The sequence below is a fragment of the Pristis pectinata genome, chromosome 3 (genome assembly GCF_009764475.1).
Source record: "Pristis pectinata isolate sPriPec2 chromosome 3, sPriPec2.1.pri, whole genome shotgun sequence".
Taxonomy (NCBI): Eukaryota; Metazoa; Chordata; class Chondrichthyes; order Rhinopristiformes; family Pristidae; genus Pristis; species Pristis pectinata.
The window spans coordinates 22050187-22070982 of NC_067407.1; the positions used below are offsets into that span (position 1 = coordinate 22050187).

The window sequence follows — 20796 nt, forward strand, 5'->3', positions numbered from 1 at the left end:
TTTTTTTTAAGAACAACTATCATTTAAAAAATAAAATACTTAGACTGATGTACAAAATGAAACAACACTATTCTTTCTAATTCTATGCCATTCACTTCCTTTCAATGGAACCTTACAAAACCAGGAAATAATCCTTTTAAAGATATTTTTTTTAAAAAGAAGAAAGTTCATGGAAGAAAAGATCAACAGATGTGATCAGGGGCTGTCTCAGGATGTGACATCATAGACAGGAAAACAGGAGAGTAACCCAGCCAGTTCATATGTAATCCCCTCTTGTCCCAGCACCGTGTTAAATACTAGACTGAGCTTGCAGAGGGTAAATCACCAAACTGTGTGGCTGTATTAAATCGACTTCTTAACAATGTAAATCCCCCACAGCTGCAGCTTCCTGTAGCAACTGTGAAGATCCGTGTGCAGCAGAGAAAGCAGTACTCCTTGAAGTGTATGGGGGTAAGTTCAAAAAGTTATGATTCTTTTCAGACCTCCTAATGCCGAGCTTTCACTTTCCACCTTCTTTTAAAACTTTAACAAATAACTTGTGTTCTTCTCCCAACAATTGTTTGGCAGATTTCAGTTCGTTGAGTGTCAGCTGCTGGGAATCAACTGTCCAGTGATTTGTGGTATGCAGACTAAATGTAAAGGCAGCTGTTTCAGTAAGTTCCCCACTGCAGTGGAATTTTAACAACTTTTGATTTTTTTTCACACAAAGAGACTAATATGGGGAAAAAATACAGCTGTTTTAAACAATGACAAGCAGAATACTATTTCATTACAATTTCTTTTGAAATTGTGGAAAATCTTTTCAGGATATCACAAGCTGTTAAAATTGGCTTTCTGCCTAAGGGCAACTTGAAGACATAACACACCAGGGAAAACTGAATAGATAGGACATGAATGAACATAAAACAATCCCTGACCTTCCATTACAGTTAGATACTGTGATTATATTACAAATGTTTATAAAATATTTAACTAGTTTTTTCCCTATTAATTCTATTGCACCTTAAAGGATTGTCTAGAATGGCATATGATGACTGCTCTGGGTTATTGACCTACTACATTAAAAGTAGAACATAGAACATCACAGCACAGTACAGGGCCTTCGGTCCACGACGTTGTGCTGACCTTAAATTCAGCTGCGTTGGTTGCAAAAGACTCAGTGTTGCAGGTTTTCACACTTGAAAATGTGCTGCCTGGCCCTCCTCTTCCAAGGCCAGACTCAGGAGATCAGGCCTCTGCCTGAGAGAGTTGGGGGTTGGGTATGGCCTTGGATCAGGGATTTAGTGGCACTTGCAGCAGTTGCACTTTTGTATTTGGAAGGGAAGGGATTAGTCAGCCTTGTGTATATGGTAGTGGGAGGGGAAAACACAGAGCCTAGCGCCTGGTGTGGGGTTGTTGTGATCAGGGAGGCTGGCAGGTTGTAAAAGAAGATCAGGGACAGAGGCAGGCATGAAGAAATTTGGTGCTTGGGAGTAGCAGCAAAGGTGGTGGAGTCGGGTCTGCTGCATTGTGCAGTTTAGGTTCAGGAGTAGCTGGGGGTGGGGAGCATTGGGGAAGGATTGGTCTGGTGTGAGGAAGGAGGGGAAATGCTAAAGATGTAAGTAAAATACTCACCTTGCAAGTCTCCCAGATTGGCACTGCATTTTTTAAGACCATATCATCTGTAGAGTACCCAGTGACGGTCCAAATTTTCCCTGCAATGCTCCAAAAGTAGTGTTGCATGGGGTACAACATTATCACATGTGCCTCTGATGAGAAAACGTCATTGGGTTTGCTAAGGTGTGTCACTACAATGCCCCATTGAATTTTACAAATGATGGAAAATGCAAATTGTCATGATCTTGTTCATACATGAAAAATCAGATTTCAATTGCATAATGCTGAAAGAAAACATTTATACACCACTGAATTTCTCAACATCTGACTAGCTGTTGAAAGCAAGTCATTGTGCGGTGAAAATTAAAAATAGTAAGTTGCCAGAATGCATTAATATATTTATTATGACTATATGTGGACTGGCATTTCTCCCCAAAAGATATCCGTCTGCTAGCCCTAGGGCTAACATGCCAAAACTAAATAATTAGAATCTTTCACAATCTGAATTTGAATTGGGTGGTCAAAATTCTGGACTGGTGTTATTCAACCCAAAAATGGTTGCAATTGTTTTCCACTCTGGACATGTACTATTTTGAGACACAGAGCTGAGAACATACACATTTCTAAGTGGCTGTTTTTTTTGTTTCTTTTTGACCGTCTGGTTATCAGTTCTTCTGAGTTTACAACATAACTTCATTGCCGCATATCCCCCAGATTGTGCCAAGGGAGTATAATTAGTTCACCAACTAATTAGAAAAATGTTTTCTATTTGTGAATTATTTACATCTTGTGCAATATATTTTACCTGTACTTCCTGTAGTTTGGGTCATGCAGAATATCCTGCTGCACTTGGAAGATAAGCAGGTGCCTCTCCTTTCCAAAAATATCAGTGAACCAGTGTGGTATTGTTTTACACTGGGAGGTGGGTTCGGGTTCAGTTCCAGTCCGTAATAATTGTGATGCAGTTCTCCTGTATATGTGTGAACTGAAATTAGTTTTGTTTGTTCAACCCTGTTTCTAGATGAGTGGAAACCAACAATTCCAATTTATACTAAAAATGATTCTCCCCTAAAATGGTTAAATCACATTCTTCTGAGGAACAACTGAACTGTCTTGTTAGGCTTATTTGATTATTATCTTTGCATCAGTTCCCAGCAACTATTCTGTCTTTTTAAATATTCAGTGCAATGGAAAATAAAGTTACGTCCCCCTCCCTGAATAAAAGCAAAAGGACGGTAATCTCTGATTCAGTTAGTTTGTTTATGGGCTATGCATGTGATGCCTTGATTGTCCCAGTAAAGTTATAAGCTCATCCTCTGGGGGCAATTTTGACCGTAACTTGCAGAAGGATGGGGGCTGGGGGAGGATTCTGTGTAAAAGGAATGTAAATGAGCCAAATTACTTATTTTCTCAGTATTCATTTGCAAGGAGGAGAGGGGATTGGAGGATGTATGTTCAGTCCAACTAGTTGGAATGCCTCAGTGAATTGAAAATCAAACAACTGCTGATGTTGGAGATCTGAAATAAAAACAAAAATGTAGGAAACTCTCAGCAGGTCAAGCATCAAATGTGGAAAGTGAAACAGAGTTAATGTTTCAGTTTGAAAACCTTTTCACCAGTGTTTCCAGCCATGCTGTTTTGCTTCGATGAATTGTTTGGGCAGATGATTGTGAGGGGAAGGGGGTGAATTACATAGGAAGGAGTGGAGGGACAGTGTGCTTCTGTGAAGGGGCTTGGTCTCACACACTCCTCCACTTATTCACTCATTTTCATGATTTCTCTCTTGCTCTTGCTTTCTATCTCTTTTTATCTCTTTCTCTTCCCTTTTCTAATTTACTTTGTGCCCTCTCCATCTTTCACATTTTTTTCCATCTGTTTAAGTCTTTGCTTCTCTCCATTCTCTTGCTGTTTCTTTCCCTCCCCCTCTGTTTTTCTCCCTCCCTCGTTCTGTCTTGCCCTCAGTCCCTCTCCATCTCCTTCCATCTCACTCTCCATCTCCCTCTGTCTCTCTATCCATCTCCCACTCCTTCCATCTCTCTCACCCTCACAGTCTTCACTCTTTTTCTCTCTCTCTCTCTCCCTTCCCTCTATCTCCCTCTTTCTATACCTCTCTCCCTCTGCCTTTCTCCCTCCAGCTCTTCCTCCATCTCCCTCTCCACCCCTCTCCCTCTGTCTCTATCTCCCTCTACATCTCCCTCTCCTCTTACCCTCCAGCTCCCTTTCTCTCTTCCTCCCTTTCTCCCTGCCTTCATTTTTTACTTCCTCCATCTCCCCTCTTTCTCCCTCCCTCTGCCCCTCTGACTCTCTCTTTTTCCTAACCTCCAGCCAGAACATTTAACAAGATAAATTTGAAACTAATATGCTGATGCAATATTTCATTGACATAGCAAGGTCATATTTTATATTTTTCTTCCAATATTAGCCGTAACTGGGAGAGAGACATCTAAAATAAGAAAAGTAGCAAGTTTCCAAATGACAGAAATAAGATTTCAGTTAAATTGAGTAAATGATAAAAATGCAAACTACGCTGTCACTGTGGACTCAATGTATTGGGATATTGACCAAATAAGGTTCAAAAGTCAATGTTTTCTCAGGAGATGTATGCCACTGTTGCCCATGGATATCTTGTTGTCCTTCAGCACTTGCATTTCTCACCTGTCTTTCGTTTAACAGTTTTTTTCCCTCACCAATTCGAGTGAAGAAATGATACGTATACCCTCAGTTATTTGGAATGGAGTATATCACCATACCTTCAGTGTCATTACTTACTTTTCACATATCTTAAATGCAGGAGAATTTGGGGTTTTGGTTTTCATTTGTCACAATTGTTTGGTTTATTTGAGTTTTCTGGGTTGGTGTATATTCTGTACACGTTCTTTCTGGATACTAGAACCTTAAGTCTCTGTGATCTTTCTCTTCAGTCAAGATGAATATATTAATGTGGTTTATTCACTGGGGTGAAATCAGGAAGTTGGGTCAAACGGTCTTTCGAGATACTTGTATGTTTTTCTCTTGCTAAAAGTATCAAAATGGAGAGCTGAGGGAGTGGCGATAAACGGTGGTTATTTCAGACTAAGAGAAGGGCAGTTTCATTAAATTTGGCAGCATTGCTGTCCACAATTTATATTGAAGATTCAGACCATGAAATCAAAAACAACATATATATAACTTTGTTACTTTGAATCTCCAAATTGGCATGCTTTGTGAACATTGAGAAGGATTGCAAAAAATTAAAAATAATTAATAAACAAGTTGTATTATTTTTGAATAAATGTAATCATTGTTAGATGTAAAGTGTACACTCTGGAAGAACAAGAAAGTTGCATATTACTTGTATGGTGAGAATCTAAATGGATAGAAGAGTAAAAGAATTTCAGAGTACAAGTGCATTTAAAAAAAAATTGAAATAGGTCAATAAAGCTGTAATGAAAGCAAACTGTGCATCATTGGGTTTTGGTTTATTGGTTTGGTTTATTATTATTGTTGTCACATGTACCAAAGTACAGTGAAAAACTTTGTTTTGCACGCCATCCATACAGATCATTTCATTACATCAGTACATCAAGGTAGTACAAGGGAAAAGCAATAACAGAATGCAGAATCTAGTGTTACAGTTACAGAGAGAGTGCAGTGCAGGTAGAAATAAGGTGCAAGGTAGATTGTGAAGTCAAGAGTCCATCTTATCATACAAGAGGTCCATTCAATAGTTTTATAACAGCAAGATAGAAGCTATCCTTGAGCCTGGTGGTATGCGCTTTCAGGCTTTTGTATTTTCTACCTGATTGAAGAGGGGAGAAGAGAGAATGTCCAGGATGGGAGGGGCCTTTGATTATGTCGGTTGCTTTACTGAGGCAGTGAGAAGTGTAGACCTAGTCCATGGAGGGGAGGCTGGTTTTAGTGATGTGCTGAGCCGTGACTACAACTGTCTGCAGTTTCTTGTGGTCTCGGGCAGAGCAGTCGCCATACCAAGCCTCGATGCATCTGGATGGGATGCACCTATAAAAGTTGGTGAGGGTCAACAGAACATGCCGAATTTATTTTCTGGGGGAAAGGAATGAAATTGCAGCAGAGGTTGCATATGCTGGGCTACATGTTGAAATCTGTGAGAGCTTGCAACACACCAGTGCAGCATGTCATACTGAAAGAGACATCAGTTGTGGTGCAGTTTTACATGGGGAAATCCAAAAACATTGTTCTGTGAAGCTTTCAGTTGAAGTTCTTGCTCTTCATGTGACTTTTACAAATGGTATAAAGGTGAGCTTCAAGCTATTTTAACATCAAAAAGAATGTGGAGCAATTTCTCAGCCAGTGTAATCATCAACATCAGATTTTTACAAAAAATTCATGAGTTAGTTCAGAAAAAGTCTTTAACCAGAACAAGGAGAGAAATATGTGATTCCCTACACTAGTGGGTAGCTAAAGAGAAGTATTGATGCATTTAAGGTTTGTTTTTATTACAGCTTTGTTGACCTATGTCAAATTTGTATTCTAATGAATAGAAAGGGTGGTTATGCCGACAGTGTTAGGTGAGGAAAGTCAGGAGGAAGTTTGTGCGTAAACGACAGCAGGGACTGGTTTGGCTGGCAGGCATCTTTCTCTGCAGTATACTTTAGGTGATTCATGAATCATCCTTTGATTGCACCTTCATAGAATTTAATATTTTAACTAAGGATTGTATTATTAGCATGAATGACAATATACAGGTTCTCCCCAGGTAACAAACGCCCGACTTATGTACAGCCCATACATACAAATGAGCATGTGGGAGACCGGTGGGATGAACTTGCCAGCAGCTGCGGGTCTGCTAGTGACTGTTCTTGACATTAGCTGGAAGTTTGCCACGTCGAACCCATGAAGAATACATTCTAGTTAACATGTTGATGTTCATTTTGTGAATCCTATCTAGAGACATGCCATCTGGGCCAGTTGCAGAGTCCTTTTTAAAACTGTCAATAGCATTCAAAACCTCATCTGCAGTAAAATCTTTAATAATAATATTATTGTTAGCCTGCCAGAGACATTTAGAAGTGGAGTTACATTTAGTTGGTTACCTGATAAAATGACTCAAACTTGCCTATTGACAAATAAAAATAACTTTCACTTCCTTACAGAAAATTTAATTTGCCACATCAAGCTGTGAAGAATGAACTGAGTGAGCTATCTTAACATCTACCTGTCAACAGTATCAAGACAAGTAAATTGCTTCTATGTTGAATCGTGCTTAAGAGAGAAACATTCCTTTCTGCACCACTTTGAAAGATGGCCCTTTGTCTGAAGCAAGTTTTCAATAAAGACAGGACATTTCGACCCCGGAAGAGGTTTGAGCCAGGAACCCAACGGTTTGAGTTGTATAAGAAAGCTCAGGCCTCACTTAAGTCTGGTGTTGACCTCAAGACTGTAGTCCAGCTTCCTGCTGGGGAAAACCTCAATGATTGGATTGCAGTGAACACTGTAGACTTCTTCAATCGAATCAACCTCATCTATGGTACCATTTGTGAGTATTGCACTGCAAGGAGCTGTCCTATCATGTCAGGAGGGCTGAAATATGAATACAGATGGCAAGATGAACACAAGTATAAGAGGCCTACCAAAGTGACTGCTCCACAGTATATGAATTTGCTCATGGACTGGATTGAGACTCTGATCAATGATGAGGAGAACTTCCCCACCAGAGTTGGTAAGACTTCTGACAGCAAAACAAGTGTCTGAGCACATTAAAGGCAGTGATAAGCTTTAAATTGATATTGGTAGAATCAATTAAGTGCTGAATGTAAAATATTTTAAGGTCACTGGAATAGCAGTGCTACTTTGAAACTCTGTGTTGCCATTTAGAATCAAAGGATTATGTACGTTAACCTGAGATTTGGTTGATGGCTGCCATTTAAAAAAAATCAGTCCTTGAACACAGATAAAGTATTGCAACTTCTGTCTTGAGTCAAATGAGAAACAAGAAAAAGCAATTCATCAATTCCTTTCCAGAGAAAAGATCTGAAAATCTGGCAGGGACCTTGTGTCCCTATTTGCCCTGATGAACAAACTTTCAGGTAGGATTTCAGAAGGGCAGCCAACACTCCAAACCACGAAGAAGACATATCTAAGTAAATCAGGATCCTTTGGATGTAGCAGGATTCAAACTATGAATGCACAACGCATAGTGCTTTGTCCAACCATTAATTGGTCTATTTAATGATTCAGGAATAGAAGGCCTTTTGTAATAGTTGGTGAGGTCTTTTTTTTGCTAAAAGCTTTTGGGGGGCAAGGAGCAGAGAGTAGTGTCTGTAAGCTGTAGAGAATACTGTCTGTAAACTGCAGCTGGCCTTCTGTTAAGCAGCCCAATTTAAATAGTTTAATTGCCTTTTCGAATACTGTATTACCGATGTGGTCTACAACACAAGGAATGTCAAAATTGGTGGATTTCTGCCGTGGGGGAGGTGTGCCTTATATTTCTATACTTTTAACCATTGAGTGTTAATGAAGTTTTATAATAGTTCTTACGAAATAGTGGCACACACTTCAAGCACAATTCATTTATAAATAGTTTATTTTGTCTGTTGAATACACTCGAGAGGATACTTTGGAATATTGCACACAATTTTGAATATCAATCCACTTTTAGGCAGACTTGAAGTAAGCCTGGGGTTAAATTGGGGAGCTACACTTACGAGGCACCCTTAACCATTTCTTTCAAGGGAAATGGGGAGAGCATGTGGAGAGCATGTAAATCTCTCTTCCTCCAAAGTTTGAAAAAGCTAACCAGTAACCCTTAAAGAGACCACTAGTAGACTCTTCCCAAATTGTACATTATCTTTAAAACAAAATTTTGGGCCAAAAAGAAGCAAGAGGCTCCCAAAAGGAGTTTCAGTCAAATAGCAAACTATATTTGTCCACTGGTATTTGCTTGGCCTTTGCTCCCTATAGACTCATGCAGAACCCAGGTGATTGTCCTCAACAGGCCAATGAGCTGCAGTGGACATCTGTTTGGTATCTCCAACCTGATGAGAAGATGTCAATGAAGCCTAAAGCTGGAAGTGGTTTGGCTTTCCAACTCACATTTTACATGGACAAATGATCAGTTTCCAGAATTATTGCTTTGTTTGAGGGAACATGGTTACTGGAGCAGATTTGTTTGAGGGGGAGAGACTGAATGCCAGATGTCAAGTGTTCCAGAACTGACCTTATTTTGTTAAAGTGCATGTATATCAACAGATCTTTTAAAGCCAAAAAATCTTATCTGCTAAGAACTCTTTCCAATTGTTGATTAACAGTTAACAGAGAAGTAAAAGAAAAATCATCCAAGTTTTAAGCCTGTGAGAATTACTACACAACGCATCAGCCAACTGAAGAGGCCTGAATACATAATTAATAAAAGAGCAAACCTTCTACTTAAAAGGAATGGCCATAGCAATAGTCTAACATCACTCGTGGAGAAATTATTGGAAAAATCTGCACTTGGAGAAGCGGGGAATCAAGGACAGTCAATGTGGATAGGGTAGTCTTCTGCTACAGAATGACATTGATGAATTGGTAAGATAGGCAAAGAAATAGCAGATGGAATTTAATCCCGAAAAATGTGGGGTGATGCATTTTAGAAGGACTAATAAGATGAGGATATATTCAATGAATCGTAGCACCCTAGGAAGTACTGAGGAACAGAAGGATCTTGATATACATGTTCAAGGATCATTGAAGGCAGCAGCACAGATAAGGTAGTGAAAAAATATGGGGAATACTTGTCTTCATTACCTGGGGCATAGAATTTAAGAGATTACAGTACAACTATATAAAACATTAGCAATGAGGTGAGACTCTATAGGCTAGGTTTATTTTCCTTGAAGTGGAGGAGGCTGAGAGGTGACAAAATTATGAAGAGCAAAGATAAGGTAGATGGTGAGAAACTTTTCCCCACAGCAGAAGTATCTATGACCAGAGGGCATAGGTTTAAAGTAAGGGGTAAGAGATTTAGAAAAAAAAAGATTTTTTTTCCTCCACAGGGTGGTTGAAATCTGGAACACGCTCCTGAGGGGGAGGAAGGCAGGTACTTTCTCAATTTTTAAGTGTCTGTTTCCATGCTGTGTCTCTCAATGACTTTGTGACTTCAGTAAGGCCATTGACAAGGACCCACACGGGAGACTGGCCGTAATGTAAAAGTCCATGGGACACGGGGGGGTTTCAAAAAATTCGTTCTGAAGTTGACTGGTGTTATTTAGGTGAACACTTAATATGTATGCCTTGTCATTGAAGCTATGGATTGAATGCTGGAAAATGGGATTGGTATAGAGAGGTACTTGATGGTTGGTATAGACATGGTAGGCCGAAGGGCCTGTTTCCCTGCTGTATGACTCTAAGCAAAAAAACCAACCTACTTTGTGAACCAGGTAAGCCAATGCAAGTTGGCCACAGAGACCAAGTAAGCAAAATACTTGTTGGATTATTGGCCAAGATCTTCTGTGACTGACAGATTCAAAGGGCGGAAATTCAGGAGTATGGGCTGAGGTGCTGCCTCCCATTTCAGATCAGCACTGGCCCTGTGGCTCCTGCACTGTACTGTACAATGGGGCAGTGCAATCTTCCTCAGGTGTACACCTTCCAGGCCATGAAATGTACTTTCTGCCTCAATTTACTTATTTGATGTTATTCTACTAGTTAGAATAAATGTAATTGTTTCATACCATTTTTAAAAATTCTATCTCAACCTGGTACCATTGAATGATTGTTAAGGAAGGTGTTCTCAAAAGGTCAATTTAAGCCGCAGCTTTGGCAGCTGGTGAACCTAGGCACAAGGCCTGACAGGCTGGCACAGCTACTTTGGAAATGTAGCCTGCGTAGGTCTTGCCAAGCAGCTGGGAGACAGGATCCCAGAGGAAAACTGCACTAGGACCATTTTAGGAGAAACATCATTGTCAAAAGGTAGGTGATCATTGAGCTTGAGCGGGAGATCTGGGCCAAGAATCCATCATCTATTTAGCTTAAATAAAAAAAACAAAAATCTGTAACCACTCAGCACCTTGGGTAACATCTGTAGAAAGGGAAACAGAGTTAACGTTTCAGGTCAGGCAAAAGGTCATCAAAACTAGGAAGGGTATTTTACACACTTGGATTGTGACCCTTTTGTTTGGCCTGGAGTGGTATTGCCTGGCTTGTAAATATTTGCTTTTCCACTCCCTGGCTTTGGCCACTGTGACCAAGATATTTAGTGTGAACCAGATGAATCAGGTGAACTATATCAGCCTTCTGTATCACCTAACAGCAGTGGCTGTATTTAAATGTTTGCAAGTTTGACTTCACCATCACTTGATGTGAATGCCCATTTGGGTAACCAGCAAATAGCATCACAATATTATGGAAATTTCCCATCCTGGAACATAAGCATCAGTCTTAGAAAACTCTCTGCATGGCCGCTACAGTACTGCGACATTAAAAGTTATTGTGGAGGTAAGGAAAATTGCATGAGATGGGTAACGTGAGTATCCTACCCTCTGCAATTGTCGGTACAGATGGAGTCTTCTGCTATGAGTGGCCTCCAAGCCACTCATCACTTGGCAGGGATTGCAGCCTGTATCTCTCTGTGTACTATGAAATCCTGCAACAATGAGTGAAAAATGAAGAGCATTGAAAGATCAGATAGGCAGATGCAGACAGTTATACACCAATATCTCAGTGGGAACCTTTAATTCACATCTCCTTGCTGACCTGCTGTGGGGTTCACTCTTCTCCATGGATTGTCACCTTGTCATGGTGGAGAAGCTTGTGTGGTCCTGAGATCCCGAGAGCGATGCCGTCTGGAGCTATGCTCCTGGTAGGGTCACCCATGGCGGTAAGGTCGATGGTGAGGTCCCTGACAAAGAACAATCCAACCAAGACCTCAATGGTGGAACAGGCAGACGAAGTTATTTCGAACTCAATGGCTGTGAAGGCGGATGAAGGCTGCAACAAATCCATCAGCTCCAATCCTCGTGGTTTCCATGCCAATGGAATTGGTTGATTTGTGAAGTATCGTATGCTTTTTGTAGTGCAACATCAAGTACACGTTGAACAAATACACGCACAGGCGTCTTCGCTCTGTGGGCTTGAGATCCCATAAATAGATCAACGGAATGAAGGCCATCATCCTCGACCTTGAGGGATAGCCATGATGATGCCGATGACGGGGTTCACTCCTTGTTTTACTGGGAGTTAAGAACTAAGTTCCTGAGTTACATATTGCTGCACTAGTTTCTGTCAGTGAGGCCGAGATGAGCATTGCTAATGCAGATAACATCATCACATACGTAAATGATGCTGGAGAAATGTCAGCCACACTAAGGTGAAATGTGCCTAGTCCAGTTTTCCTGTGGGCAAGTCTACCACTAAAAACAAGTGCTATCATGTCAAAACTTGATGTTAAAACACGTTGTGATGTTCCGAGGTTGTGAAAGATGTTGTGTAAATGCATCTCTTTCTTACTTCTCTTCTGCGAGTGAATGAGCTTGAAAACAAAATGCCATTCAAACAAAATGCCATTCATCCTGAGAGAGAATTTAGTCTCCATTGCATGTACTTTCTGGTGTGATTCTGTAAGTGATGGTGTGCCATTAATGGAGGCTGGCAGAATTCATTTTGAGTGCCTTATTCCATTATTGCATGACATCTCTGAAGATTTCCTCTCTTAAGTAGATTTATGAAGCCATGCCAACCAACATTAGCGACTCAGTCACAGAGATTTGAAACAAATTGTTTGTGTGGCTGAAAGTGACATCTGTAATTTTGTAGGTTTCAGAATTCTGAATTCAGCAAGGAATTAAATGAAATCCGTCTCTTGAACCCAATTGGATTTACTCATTTTCCCCCGGCAATTGTAATAAATTAGGGGAATTCTATAATGAAACAAATTGAATATTGTTCCTTGAAGGAACATCCAGATGAATTGAATGGCCCTTCATCCTCAATTGTTTTGGTTCTTAATTGCCTGTTGTATAAGAATCTGCCAAAGGTTCACAGTTCAGAATAGACGGGGCTCTCGCCCAACATAATCACCTGTTTTTCTCATTGTTTTTTTATTACCTGGTTCTCTTCTGCAAAAGTTAAAGTTTCTAACTGTACTTCTGCCAGTTTATTCCATCCCTTATTGAGGTATTTATCCCAGCATTATCTACTGCTACTGACTCACAACTGCTCTCATATAAATATGTCTGTTGCTTTTCTTCTCCAACAGGTTAATAGTTTTGGACTTAATCTAATCATACAACTTCATTTTCATCAAGTCCTGAAGGGTAAATTGGTTTACTTTTGTCACATGTACCGAGGTACAGTGAAAAACTTTGTTTTGCACGCCATGCATACAGATCATTTCATTACAACAGTGCATTGAGTTAGTACAAGGGAAAACAATAACAGAATACAGAATAAAATGTTACTGTTACAGAGAAAGTATAGTGCAAGCAGACAATAAGGTGCAAGGCCATAACAAGGTAGATTGTAAGGTCAAGTGTCCACCTTATGTTAGGGGACTGTTCAATAGTCTTGTAGTAGTGGGATAGAAACTGTTTTGAGCCTGGTGGTACATGCTTTCAGGGTTTTTGTACCTTCTGTCCGATGGAAGAGGGGAGAAGAGAGAATGTCCAGGGTGGGTGGGGTCTTTGATTATGTTGGCTGCTTTAGAGAGGCAGCAGGAAGTGTAGACAGAGTCCATGGAGGGGATGCTGGTTTCCGTAATGTGCTGAGCTGTGTCCACAGCTCTCTGCAGTTTCTTGCGGTCTTAGGAAGTAACCTAAGCATGAGATGAGAGGTGAAGTAAGTTTATCATTAACAATTTATATCTGAGAAAATACAATGTCTGCACAAATCCTAACTTTATTGAATGAAAATGGGCCCTTTACCCATCGGACATGGTTTTGAATAGAACCCATTCTGACAAGTGTTTAAAGTCTCCTCTCTCAATTAGAAGGTCACCGCTCATTCAAGTTCCAACCTGAGAAAAATCTTAAGGCACATTTCAAATGATATGATTTCATTTGTTACAAACTAGATTTGCAAATTAAGATTTATTCTGGTTTAGTTTCAGTGTTTTAAAATGTTTGCTTGGTTAACATCTTACAGTGCAAGCAAACATCCTCTTTGCTGCATGTGCTGTGTTGTCTTTGGGTAGCAGTGAGTGAACAGTAGGGTGTGACTTTGTGATGAAATGGAGATATTCCAGGGTGAAATTTCTTGTGCCAGTAGCACTGAAATCTTCCAAGGACTGAATGACTATGCGCCAATGTGATTTGTTCATGTTGAGAATCACACTATACTGATCATAGGGGAAGCAGAACTGTTGCACATCATGATGACATACACAAAATTCTGGGTACTCCAGAATATGAATGACTGGTAAACATTTGAATCTCTTTCATATTATAGAATCCTTCAGCCCATAAACTTTAATCTATGCCCCCTGGTTCATGATCTCTCTGCTGAGGGAAATTGGCCCTAACAGTTTATCCTGTTAGCATAATTTAAAATAACTGTGTAATTTTATATACCTTAACTATATCTCCCCTAAATGTTGTTGGGGTACACAGGTAGATGCTGAGTACAAGGCTTGATGGGGAAGTTGGGAGGGGGGGTCCAAAAGACATGTTGGTTGTACCTCCTAGCCTGTTTTATCTACTGTGATCTCTTTTCCTGCATTCCCCCTCACCAGTCTCCTGCCCACACTTCCTTTCGATGCTCTATCCTTGCCCTCCTTTAATCCCTTGTTTTCTCTTCTTCATCTCCAATTTCCTCTCCTAATCCCGTCATCTCCTTCCTCCAGTCTTCTTTTCCACTCCAATCTTCTTTCCTCCTGCAGTCTCATGTTCTCTCCAAACCCCCACCTCCTTCCTCCATGATCCTCCTCCTGAACCCTATTTTCCCTCTCCAAGCTCCTGTGCTCTTCCGACTCCTCCTTTTCCCATGTAAGCTGCAAGCTGACATACAAAGGCTGGTGGAGGTTTTAGGCTCCAACTAGGTGGATGAGCAGCCATGACACTGGACAAGCAAGAGAGATTCGGGGGTTTGGGCTGATGTTTGTGCTCCACAAGCACATACACATCTATGGAAAGTGCTTCCCATTTATGACAGAGTTGTTCTGCTGAATTCTCAGGGATGTAAATCTGAGACTGTCCCTGGATAATGACAACATCTGGTCACCCTAATCAATACAGGTATGGGAAGTCAATGAGTCAGCAACGAGAATGAAGCAGAAAGCAGAAACAATCTCTGTGCTGTTAACAGGACATAACATCTCACAGCTGGAGCATCACACAAGACGCTGGAGGAAATCAGCATCTGTGGAGGGAAATAGACAGTTGACATTTGAGACCCCTCATCTGGACCATCTTGTCCATTTCCTTCCATAGATGCTGCCTACCTGCTGAGTTCCTCCAGCAACTTGTGTGTTGCTCCAGATTCCAGCTTCTTGCACTCTCTTGTGTCTATAACTCACAGCTGGATGGGTGAAGTTCTAGAAACAGTCAATGGATTCGACACCAATAGAAAGAAGTTAGTATAAGTAGTGCACCTTTCAAGGAACTTTATCCATTCCCTCTATCACTGGCACACTACAACCATGGTATGGGTTATCTACTGGCTGCATTGCACAACTCACTTTCTTCAACAGCACTTCACCCATGTTTCATAAAGGAATATAAAAAAACTATGTTAGAGCAGGTAATGTATATTAGAAGATACCAACATTCTGTAAAAGTCTCCAGCTTGGAGGCAATATTCTTCATAATTTATTTCACTGACTGCAATGTGTAATGAGTTTACTGGCTATGAGAGAATAAATCTTGTTGACAACTTCAAAAAATAGTTCAGAAATCACTGTGGGCAATAATAGTGAATGGATGCATAACACATTGTTTCACATTGCTCTATATGGATTTGTAATGGACAGCACCAGCTTATGGATATTAATTTACTTAAATGTTTACCATTTCTTTTTGTGGTTGAAATATCTGTAACATGCCCAGGAGAGATTGTGTATCTAACTTCAAAGCTAGTATTGTGGTAAACTCCAAACAGATGGAAAATAGAAGTGTAAAGAACTTAAAATGAAGACTTGCTTGGAGTATGTCCTTGGACCTCTATTCATGCCAATCCTCTGCATTTCACACTCTTAGTCAGAATCTTGGTGGGGATGGAGGTCTGATCCACCAACTAATGTTTACTGACAGAATAAACTACATCTTCCTATCTCACTCTTGCTTAGTCTTATAGTCACTCATTAGATAGTCACCCAATCTGTCTTTTCACTACCCATCATTGCCAGATCCTTGGTTGCTTCTTTGGACACTGAAGGTGGAAATGAGTGTGAACTGTAGTACTTGCATGCAGAGGAGGAAATCCCAACCTTAGTACAAGAAGCATGTTTAGTGAAGGAGTGGAAACTGCCCAGTGTATTAGCTACTAATCTCAGTGGTGGGAAGACATGTAGATTCTGAATTTCACACAATGAGGGGTTAAGTAAAACTTCAACATGGACATCAACGTACAGTGATGGGAGTGTTTGACTGATTCAGACTTGGGAATGCTACTGTTAAGTCAAAGGTCTCTGTGATTGAATGGGGTTCAGTTTCTCTGCCCTGGAGGTAGGAGAGTGCCTTTGCAAATTGGACTGGTAGAATAGCTGATCATTGGACTCAACACCATTCTCCTGCTTGATTACCGTGAATCATAATTGTATAAACAAAGAAGTGGATGTTGGAGAATGGTCTATTTTAAAACATCCAAATGCCAGCTTGATATTCCTCTTATATTATTAAAGATATGTTAATGTAAAGAATAAAATGCACTTATAATTAAGCAGAAGACATGAATTTAATAATACGTATTAAAATTACCACCTGACAATTAAGGTGTTAAACTGATTATCACAGCCATGCTTTGATTGAGAATTAATTGAAAGACACACTTGTGCTGACTGGAAGTTGACACATTTTCGATGTGAATAGCAGTTGCATGATAAATAACTTGAATCAACACCCATAATATTAAACACATCATATTTAACTCCAGAATTAAATGAGTTGTGGAAGTACAGTTCTCTATTAGCACAATCTATTTTACAAAGCTGGTGTTATAAGAAGTTATGATATTTTGGTTTTGAACTCCGGAGTGGGCTAAGGGAGGGGTTTGATCATATAACTCTGCATACAGGTCATGCAAAGTGACCAGTGGATATCTGGCAACATCATGCGGTACTGGGATTGGATTGCTGGTGGTGCTTTCATTTCATTGAGATGTTAAACCAAGATTCTGTCTGCTTTCTCAGTTGGACTTAAAGGATACCAAGTACAGTTTTGAAGAAAGCCAGGGTGTTATACGGGTGCACTAGACAATATTTATTCCTCAGCAAATCTTACTAAAACAGATTATCTGTTGTGTCGGAACATTTTGAAATAGGGGAGCAAGTGTTTAGCTTGTACATTTGGCACAAATATAGGCCTTGGAAGCTTTTCAACCAAAAGTCTTAACAGATCAGTTTGATATAAATTCAATGGGCTGAAAGGCCTCCTTTTCTGCCATAAAATACGACCATTCGGTCGTATGAACTTATTCTGTAAAATTCAGCATTAACGCAGCTGTTCTGATATTACTACAGAATTAGTAGTCAAAACTTTATTTATCATTTCAGTTTGCTCTACATAATCCTAATCCTGCTCGATTAAGTATTCACTTTAAGGAACCATTGGCAGTAGGCTGTATGCTTTCTGTTCTACAATTGTAGCAAATAACAATGCTACTTGTTTAGCAATTTTGAAGAACCTGGAAAGACTTTGTAACTTGGAAGTTATGGATCCAGTTGAGGTTGCGGAGCAAAGGAATTTAGTAAGGTCATAAATATATCAAAGGAAAAATTAAGATTTGGTTCAAGAGAAAAGAAATTGAAAGGTAAGGAAATTATCCCAGATCTGCTTTAAATCTTGGTTAGATCACATGCTGCATACAATTTGGGTTGCCTTTTTATAATAAAAAGGATATCGAGGCACTGGTGAGGGTGCAGATGATTACGAAAATGATCCGGAAATGCAAGGGTCTACATATTAGCAAGGGATGAACAGTTTGAGTTCTTTTCTCTTGAAAAAAGAAGGCTGACAGGTGATTTAACAGACTCCTTCAAAATAAAGAAGGCCTTTGACAGAGTGGGTTCAGAGAGGATGTTTCCATTTGTGGGGAAGAACAAAACTGGAAGCCCTAATATAAGATAGTCACCAAGAGATCCAAAAGAAAATTGAGAAGAAACTTCTCTACCTAGCGAGTGTTGAGAATGAGGAATTCCCTACCACAGGAAATTTAAGGGGAAGCTGGATGTGCCGTTGAGGTAGAAGGGAATTTAGGGCTCTGCTAAATGTCTTGGATAAGGAAGGAGGATTGAATGAAACACAAATACCGGTAGGATTTTTGGGCCAAGTGCCCTGTTTCTATGCCCTATATCCCTTGTAATCCCACATAATGTAACAAGACCATTGGGTTTTAGTTTTCATCAAAAAATAAAATGTGTTACTAAATGTAATCCCAAACTAGTAACAAAAGTCTTGAAATCTGATATAATAAAAGGGAACTTAATTTATTCTGTTACCTTGAAACACTGGGCCTAACCAGATGTATTTATTTCGGCCCCTTCTATAACCGCGTGTTGTTTGATGATCTTTCAGCATTTGAAGGCTCTATCAAATTTTGGATCTCATACCTTTGCTGTACCACTCAACTGCCTTGGAGGAGAATCTTAAAAGTGATATTGGAAAGAGTCTTATGTGTGCAAGGGTTTCTTTTCCCCAAATCTTACTATTTCTCTATTTTCCTGACTTTTTTTTGCTAGGTGTTCCCTTCCCTAAGAATTTCATGCAGCTTTGTAAGAAGATTCTCACCAGGCTTTTCCGAGTCTTTGTTCATGTTTACATCCACCACTTTGATCGGATTACTACAATGGGAGCTGAAGCCCACGTAAATACGTGCTACAAACATTTCTACTACTTTGTGACTGAGTTTGACCTGATTGATGAGCGGGAGCTGGAGCCTCTGGTACGTTTGTATATCTGCCTGTCTGATTGGTTCCTTTTATATAAGTATGGTCTTGTATTGTGATCATTTGTGAGTGATATGCAGGTTCTCAGATACGCTTGATATCTTTTGCACGTGAGAAGATTATCAGCAGCAATGAAACACTGTGGGGGAAAATATGTCAATCTTGTCCCTACCATTCTCTCATTCACCCAGTTTCCAATTTCTTACGTTGTTTTTTTTTATCACATACAAGCCTGTCCCTGCTTATTCTTCCCTTGCTTACTCTGCCACGTTCCAATAATGCATGAATTTACTAAAATCTTTTTTTTTAAGAACTTTTTAATTTCCTCATTCTCATTCTTTATGTTTCAGAATCAGGTTTATTATCACCGTCTCATATGATGTGAAATTTGTTGTTTTGCAGCAGCAGTACAGTGAAAAGGTATAAAAACAATAAACTACAAGATAAACAATTAGTGCAAAAAAAAGGAACAATGAGGTAGTGTTCATGGTTTCATGAACCATTCAGAAATCTGACGACGGAGGGGAAGAAGCTGTTCCTGAGTTGTTGAATGTGGGTCCTCAGGCTCCTGTACCTCCTCCCTGATGGTAGTAATGAGAAGAGGGCATGTCCTGGATGGTGACGGTCCTTACTGATGGATGCTGCCTTCTTGAGGCACCGCCTGTTGAAGATGTCCTCGATGGTGGGGAGGGTTGTGCCCGTGATGGAGCTGGCTGAGTCTACAACCCTCTGCAGCCTCTTGTGATCCTGTGCTTTGGAGCCTCCACACCAGGCTGTGATGCAACCAGTCAGAATGCTCTCCACCATATATCTATGGAAATTTGATATACCAAATCTCCTCAAAGTCCTAATCAAGTAGAGCCACTGGCATGCCTTCTTCGTGATTTCTGATGTTTTAGTGAAATACCAACAAATGGATTTAATTTTAAATCAAGCTGGCCACTGTTTGTTCTTAATTTAAATTCATTTCAGTGATAGCTGAGGTAAGGAACTAAAAGGCACATGTTCAGAGAAAGCACTAACCAGACCAAATATTCTGCTAAAAAATACAGAAGTGAAATTCTGCGGATGCTGGAAAAATTTAGCAGACGTGGCAATATCTATGGAGAGAGAAACAGACTTAACATTTCAAATCAATAATCAGAGGTCTGTTTTTCTTGCAGTATCCTTTTGAAGCAGGAATGAGATTCTCCAGAATAACCAAATAATAAAAATTAGAAAAAAAACTGTAGATTTCAGAAATCTGAAATAAAAACAGAAACTGCTGGAAAAACCCAGGCAGCACCTGTGGAAAAAGAAACTGTTAAAGTTTCAGGTAGCTTAGCGGTTAGCATAACGCTATTACAGCGCCAGTGATCGGGGTCCAATTCCCACAGCTGTCTGTAAGGAGTTTGTACATTCTCCCTGTGAATGTGTGGGTTTCCTCCAGGTGCTCCGGTTTCCTCCCACATTCCAAAGACGTATGGGTTAGTAGGTTAACATGGGTGTAATCGGGCAGTGCGGGCTCGTTGGGCCAGAAGGTCCTGTTACTGTGCTGTATAAATAAAAAGTATAAAAAAAAGTAAAAAGAATTGAGACAGAGGGAAAACAAGTTGGTCTAAGTAATGGAGAAAGTGTGGAAGGGCAATCAGGACTGGCCATTTTTGCCTGCCATTCCTCTTTTCTATTTTCTTTCATTTGTATAATCAGCTCCTTCAGACTATACAAAATTACCTAGACTTCACGACATTAACAACATATTACAGAGACAAAGGAGCTTAACTCCTCATTTAATGGCTACATTATTTCACCCCATCATAGAAATTAATTCTGTTGCAGCTCTCCTGCCCTTCCTCTCCCACCTTCGCTTCTACCTGGACTAACTTGTTTTCTTTCTTTCTCAGTTCTAATGAAGGGTCTTTGATATGTTAACTGTTTCTCCTTCCACAGATGCTGACTGAGTTTTTCTAGCAGCTTCTGTTGTTTAAAACCAAGAAATGTTGGGTTACAGCTGAGTGATCAGATTGTACATCTGCCAAAAGAAGAAACAGTTCTTTGAAACCAATGAAAAATGGTATACAGGGAAACTTGAGATATACATTTGATGCCAGAGGAAATGGTGAATCAGAAACCTTGTATTAGTCCAAACATTATATCCTGTCAGCAACATTGCTTGCCAACTGAGAAAATGC

At 40.0% G+C, this 20796-nt stretch overlaps 1 protein-coding gene across 3 annotated transcripts in view; it reads left to right on the forward strand.

The window, feature by feature from the left end:
• The first annotated feature begins 256 nt into the window (after positions 1 to 256).
• Positions 257 to 20796, forward strand: part of LOC127568566 (MOB kinase activator 3C-like) — a 35028-nt gene continuing 14488 nt past the window's right edge. The window contains exons 1-4 of one of the 3 annotated variants that reach the window (XM_052012467.1): positions 257 to 450; positions 568 to 653; positions 6708 to 7273; positions 18419 to 18621. In XM_052012467.1, the coding sequence (XP_051868427.1) occupies positions 6856 to 7273; positions 18419 to 18621 (621 nt within the window). In that variant the 5' untranslated portion in view covers positions 257 to 450; positions 568 to 653; positions 6708 to 6855. Of the gene's footprint in view, positions 451 to 567; positions 654 to 5751; positions 5851 to 6707; positions 7274 to 18418; positions 18622 to 20796 lie in introns of those variants that run through there. The other 2 variants (XM_052012468.1, XM_052012469.1) reach the window with 2 other exon arrangements.